The sequence below is a fragment of the Elephantulus edwardii genome, unplaced genomic scaffold (assembly GCF_000299155.1).
Source record: "Elephantulus edwardii isolate Elephantulus edwardi_28Jun2011 unplaced genomic scaffold, EleEdw1.0 scaffold00356, whole genome shotgun sequence".
In the NCBI taxonomy this organism is placed as follows: Eukaryota; Metazoa; Chordata; class Mammalia; order Macroscelidea; family Macroscelididae; genus Elephantulus; species Elephantulus edwardii.
The window spans coordinates 240401-247430 of NW_006400106.1; the positions used below are offsets into that span (position 1 = coordinate 240401).

A 7030-nucleotide genomic window follows, 5' to 3' on the forward strand; every position below is an offset into this window, starting at 1 on the left:
ATTGTTGAAAAGCTATTGTTGTTTTCTTATTCTGCTCTGAAAAATTAGGTTTTCTAAAAAGGTTTCTAATCTTTTTAAAGGCATTCAGCCTTAGATTAGTATGAGACTACAGGTGGTCTTCTGATCTCAGCAGTGGCTTTTAAGAAACTGTAACTACAGGATACCAAAAATCACTATATTCAGGCTCCCTTTAGAAAGATTCTTCCACTGAAATTCTCAGTTTCAGGTGCCACATCATCCCTGAAATGCCACCGTGATTTCCAAATAGTTGGACATGGAGAGCAAATGGTAGGTTGATGGTGTGGTTCTCATCATCTTGATCTCAGCTGAGATGTATATGAGCAAACACCAGTTTTTCAGTTCTCAAATGCCCCAAGATTGCTGACTGACACAGACCTGGCTTTTATGGAGCAGATCTAGATGCAGGATTGGTGTGCCCCAATGGCTGGGTTTGGGTAAATGGAGGAGATACTTGACCTCAGAGTTCTAGGCACAGGGAACCAAGGATTCTTGTCCATGTCATGGCTCCTGACAGCCAATGTTCTGCTGTCTCCCCTTCACAATCTACGGTAAAACAGATGTGGTTGTATGCCTGTATGGCAGTTTTATCCAGGTAGAATAGGCTCCTGAGATATCTATTGTTGTTATTGTTGCTGTGCTCCTAGAGGCTAAGGTGAATGGCCTACACCATCATGAGATTGTCATCTCTAAACTGGTGTCATGTTTTGGCTGTATTATCAAAACACTGCTGTACTGCATGCATCACATGCTTTATTGGACAAAAGATGAGTAAAGTCATGGATATGAGAGCAGCGATATCACAGCTGATGACAGAGGCAATCATAGCCACTCTGAAATTCAAGGTCTCATATAAGACAACAGACTTGCAAATAAGTTTCTCTCCAGATTACTCAACCTCATCTCTCTCTAGGCAGAGATAATAAGTCCAAGTCTACTCATCTAGTAAGCCAGAAGGGCACTGTTTACAGGCATGTTCAATTACCATGAAGAATTTGGAAGGTTCCCTGCAAAACTGACTTCACTTAAATGCCGAGGCCTATATGGTTCCTAGAGACGTATGTGAATCACCCCTCACATCGAATCCCCTCTGCAATGTTGCATATGCTTTAGGCATCATCCTGTGCTCCAACCAAATTATTTCATTACAAACTGTCTCTGGACTTTTCTTTGAAGTTCTATAAACTTGTGAATAAAGAGCTTCATCTCATGAAGTCATATACTAGACACGTAATGAGAACAAATGTTCTTCTGATGTCGTCTCTGTATTTCAAAGACAACAGGGAAAGCTTGAAAAAGTGACTGTGCTCCTTTTTGCACAAGACAATTTCAAAGAGAAATTTAGCCACATTTTAAATTAGAATTTCACCTTTCCCTGATTCCTATCTCAACAGGGAGAGAAGAGATGACTAAGGACAACCGATCTTTGACAACAGGATTTATTCTCACAGGATTTATGGATCATCCAGACCTGAAGCCCCTTCTGTTTGTGCTGTTCTTTGCCATTTACCTGGTCACTCTGGTGGGAAATCTGGGTTTGATTGCATTGATTACCATGGAGCGCCGTCTTCACACACCAATGTACTTCTTTCTGGGTAACCTGGCTTTGATGGATTTTTGCTGTTCCAGTGCCATTATCCCTAAGATGTTAGAGAACTTTGTTTCTAAGACAAGAATTCTTTCCCTCTATGAATGCTTGGCACAATTTTATTTTTTCTGCCTTGCTGGAACTGCTGACTGCTTTCTCCTGGCAGCAATGGCCTATGATCGCTACGTGGCCATATGCTATCCACTGCAATACCATACTATGATGTCAAAGCAACTCTGTATTAAAATGACCATAGGAGTCTACATAGGTGGCAATATACAGTCCATGCTTCAGGCAGGACTCATACTAAGGTTAGCGTTCTGTGGACTTCATCCAGTCAACCATCTTTATTGTGATATTGTTCCATTATTTAGACTCTCTTGTGTTGACCCATATATAAATAAACTGATGTTACTTATATTTTCAGGGCTAGTTCAAATTTTAACTATTATCATAGTACTAATCTCTTACCTTTACATCCTTCTCACTATTTTCAAAATGAAATCCAGAGAGGGAAAAGGCAAAGCCTTATCTACGTGTGCATCTCATTTTCTCTCTGTCTCAATATTCTATGGTTCTCTTCTTTTTATGTACATTTTCCCACACTCAGGTAATCAAGATATACAAACTGCTGTTTTTTATACTGTAATAATTCCTTTATTAAATCCTTTTATCTATAGTCTAAGAAATAAGGAAGTGATGAACATTATAAAAAGAATTATAAAGGTAAGAAAACCCCAGAACACTCTAAAACAAATATCATCCCCTGTGGCACACTGATTTTTCATTAGATACATTTTTCCAAAAAGTGAAGAATAAGGAGAAAATGTAAAATTATCACTTTATGTATCAAATATTAATTAAAGTATATTTATTTCTAAGTGTGAGAATGTATAAATGGTTACCTAATTGCAGAAAGGAATAGTTCTACTACAATATATACAATAAACCTAAACTACTAGAGTCTTTTAGGATGATATTGAGTGACTACTCTTAAAATCACATATTGTGTCAAAGTACAATTAGCTACTTATTTAACTCAGCAAAATACTGGGAAGAATAAAAGTAAGTCTATAAAAGTAGCCTCCATTTATTGTTGGCAATTGTATGGAATCCCTAGACTTAATCTTAAAGCCACCACATTTTGAGCCCACAGCGAGTACTTTCCATTGCTTATAGGGAGGAAGAACTGAAATTTCCTTGTGGTTAGGGCCCTCTATTTGAGGATCCTTGCCTCCAGGGCTGTGAGGTCAACTGAGGAGCCAAACAGGACAAGAGCGTTTGAGGGGTACAGGGCTACAAGCACGGAAATTACTTTCTCAGCTTTCTGTGAGAGGGAGTGCTGACTTGAGATTCTCCATCCTCATATACTCCTTGAGTAAGAGGATCTGATCTCACTTGACTCCAGAGAGAAAAGAAGACATTAAACTTCAGGAGAGAAGGTGCATCAAATGAGCACTGCCCCCCGAGAAAGAACATATTCTAGTGTTTATGGGGAGACAAGACTAAAACTTTCTTGGTAATAAGACTTTCTATTTGGAGATTCTTGCCTCTGGTTCTGCAGGGCAGTCCCAAGGGCCAGACAAGACAAGAGAGTTTGGGTTAGAGCTACAAGTAAGGGGAAGACTCTCAGCTTTCTCAACTGGCACATTGAGCTACGAGAAAGAAAGCTGACTTGAAACACCCCTAACAGAAACTGCTCAAGAGAAGCACCTGCTTTCACACCATTCAGCCACTTCATAAAGGAAAAAGGACAATAGAGTTTGGGATAGAGAACTACATTAAGGTGAGATTCCTGCAGGGCTGGAGTGCAGAATAGAGAGAACCTCAGGACTTCAGGGAAAGCAAATATTCCCAGAAAGGGTTTTCAGTAGAGTGAGTGGCTCATCCAATAGAGCATTTTAAGCTGGAAACTAATCAATAACATCATAAAGACAAGAATTACCATAAAATTATAGAGATACAATAGAGTAAGCCTAAATCTTATCAAGAAAAACTTAATGTCATGAAAGAAGCAGGCAGCTTCAAACACTGTGAAAAAAAAATTACGCTTTCTCAAAAAAAAAAAGCAGAGAATATTTCAGACCAAATGAACACCTCAGAGTCAGAATATTGTAGACACAATGAACATCCAGTTTGTCTCTTATGAAATTTATGGTTTTGGGCTTTACTAATAAGTCTGTGATCCTCCTTGAGTTGATTTTTAGTGGTGAGATGTGAATCCTGTTTTAGTTTTCTGCAGGTAGCAATCCAGTTTTGTCAGCACCATTTGTAGAAGAGGTTTTAGTTTCCCTATTTGATAGATTTTCTTTCTTTATCAAATGTAAGTTGACCCAGATAGCTGGGTCTATTTCTGGGTTCTCAATTCTGTTCCATTGTTCATAGTACCAGTAGCATGCTACTCTGGTTAGAAGCGGAAGACCCTCTATGAGGTGAATTGATTCAGTGACTGGAGTAATCGGGATGGGTGTGTCAGAGGCAGTGAGATTGGCACAGGACAGAGCAGGGTTTAGGGCTGTTGTACATAGGGTCGCTATGAGTCACAAGCGGCCCAATGGCACATAACAACAATAACAGTAGGTTTTGAGGTCAGGAAGTGCTATGCCTCCCACTTCATTTTGTTTTTCAAAAGTTCTTTGATTGTTTGGGTTGTCTTTCCTTACTAAATAAACTTGACAATATCCTTTTCAATCTCCTTGAAAACGGAATTTGGTATCTGTATTGAAATTGCATTGAACCTGTAGATTGTTTTTGGTAGGATTGTCATTTTCACAATCTTGAGTCTTTTTATCCCCTGAGAGAGATGGATTTGTACAGTAAATTAGGGTAAAGGGGATAGGTGTATTAGAGTCAGTGATACTGGTTTATTAGAGGGCAGGCTTCAGAGTTGCAGGTGACTTGATGGCACATAATTACAACAAAAATATCTATGAACAGGGCACATTTTTCCATTTCTTTAGGTCTTTTATTATGTCTTACAGAAATGTTCTATAGTTTTCTTTGAATAAATCTTTGTATCTCTAGCTGGGTTCACTCCCAAGAATCCAATTTGTGGTTAGTTATTGTAAATAGTATTTCTTGGTTTTATTCTCTGAATTCTCTTTGGTACTATGGAGGAATCCCACTGATATATAGATAATGAGCTTTTATCCTGCCATTCTACTAAATTGGTCTACTAGTTCTAACAGATTTTTTTGTTGTTGTTGAGTCCTTGGGATTTTCCAATAACCTACAAAAACTTCTAAGTTCACCCAAAAACACCTAAGAAAAGTAGATGGAAGATAGTAAGAAAAAAACAACAACAAAATGACATAGTAAAGTGGTAGTGATCAAACCTGGCCTCCAATAAACATATTTAATGTGAATGGATTAATGCAACAATCAAGAGAAAAAGAGTAGCAGAATAGACAAAAGAAAACAACAAACAACAAAATCCCCCAAACCAAAGTCTATCAATATGTTGTCTACAAGAGACACATCTAAGAAACAAAAAGATAGACTCAAAATCAAAGAGTGGGGGGAAAACATACGAATCACATGACATCCACAAAAAAGCAAGTGTGGCTATATTAATCTCTAATAAAATACACTTCAGAATGAAAACCACCATAAAATATAAAGAAGGGCACTATATAATAAATAAAGCTACAGTAGTTCAAGAAGACATAACGTTGGTCAGTATCTGGGCAGCAAATAATAGACCTGTTAAATACATAAAACAATTATTATATAATACATGAAAGAATTGAAGAAAGAAATAGACAACACCACACTAGAATATTTTAGTACATCATTCTCACCAAAGGATAGCGGTGGGAAGCCAAATATCAAATTTAATATTAATAATAAACCAAATCCTATATCAGGATATGCAGGAGGTATAATACAAGATAGAATTCACCCTGTGGCACTTAGGCATTCCTTAAGACCCAAATTGTTCTTAGTTTGTATTTACTGAATCCCTCCCTCCTGAGATAAGGATAAGGTAAACAATAGAGAGGAAGTTGACCTTACCTGCAAAAGACTTCCTTATTATCCTTTGTTTTTAGTTTCTACTCCCTTGTGCTTTCATAGTTAAGAAAGCTATTGCTAGATCCATCTTGAAGTACAATATTGTGAGTAACAGGATAATATCCATATGCATACAAGGAAGGCCAGTGAATACCACTATCATTCAGATATATGCACCAATAACCAGAGCCAAGGAAGAGGAAATAGAAGATTTTTACAAACTTTTGAGTCGGAGATCAATGGAACATGCAATCAAGATGCATTGATAATAATGGATGACTGGAATGCAAAAGTTGGGAACAGAAAAGAAGATTCAGTAGTTGGAAACCATGGACTCGGTGACAGAAATGGAGCTGGAGAGAGAATGATTGAATTTTGCACAATCAATGATTTATTCATTGCAAATACATTTGTAAGAGACATGTTGTTTTTGTTGTTGTTGTTATGTGCCATCAAGTGGATTGCGACTCATAGCGACCCTATGTACAATAGCTCTAAACCCTGCTCTATCCTGTGTCAATTTCACTGCCTCTGACACACCCATCCCGATTACCCCAGTCCAGTGAATCAATCCACCTCATAGGGGGCCTTCCCCTCCTGCCCTGTCCATCCACCCTTCCAAGCATGATGTCCCTCTCCAAGAACATGTCCCTCATCACAACATGTCCAAAGTATGTCAGATGAAGACCCAGAATCCTTGCCTCCAAGGAGTAGCCGCGTTTAACACTCTCTAGGATGAATCTGTTTGTTGTCTTGGCAGTCCATGGTACATTCAATACTCTTCTCCAGCACCACAGCTCAAAGGCATCAATTCTCTTTCTATCCTCCCTAGTCATCGTCCCACAGGTTATATACATGGATTTCACTTGATGGTAAGCATAGAAATCAGATTGATTATAGCTGTGGAAAAAAAAGTTGGAGAAGCTCAATATCAGCTGTGAAAACTAGGCCAGGAGCTGATTGTGGAACAGACCACCAACTACTTATATGCAAGTTCAAGTTGAAGCTGAGGAAAATGAAACCAAATGCACGGGAACCAAAAATATGACTTTGAGTCTATCCCACCTAAATTTCAGAACCATCTCAGGAACAGGGTTTGAGGCCTTGAACACTAATGAACGAAGATCAGATGATTTGTGGGAGGATATCAAGGTTAACATCCAGGAAGAATGCAGAGAGTCATTGCAAAGATGGAAGAGGAAGAGAAGACCAAAATGGATGTCAGAAGAGACTCAAAATTGCACTGGAGTGCAGAGAAGCCAAAGCATAAGGAAGAATTCAAGATACTAAAGAGTTGAATAGAAGATTTCAAAAGGCAGCACGGAATGACAAAGCAAAATATTACAATGAAATGTGCAAGGAGTTGGAGTCAGAACATCAAAAGGGCTGAACTCGCTCAGCATTTCTTATGCT

At 38.4% G+C, this 7030-nt stretch overlaps 1 protein-coding gene across 1 annotated transcript in view; it reads left to right on the forward strand.

Annotated features, from left to right (window-relative positions):
* Window positions 1-1423: 1423 nt before the first annotated feature.
* The window catches only part of LOC102851261 (olfactory receptor 5K1-like), a 12810-nt gene continuing 7203 nt past the window's right edge, over window positions 1424-7030 (forward strand). The window contains exon 1 of the mRNA XM_006902005.1: window positions 1424-2332. Within this exon, the coding sequence (XP_006902067.1) occupies window positions 1424-2332 (909 nt within the window). The remainder of the gene's footprint in view (window positions 2333-7030) is intronic.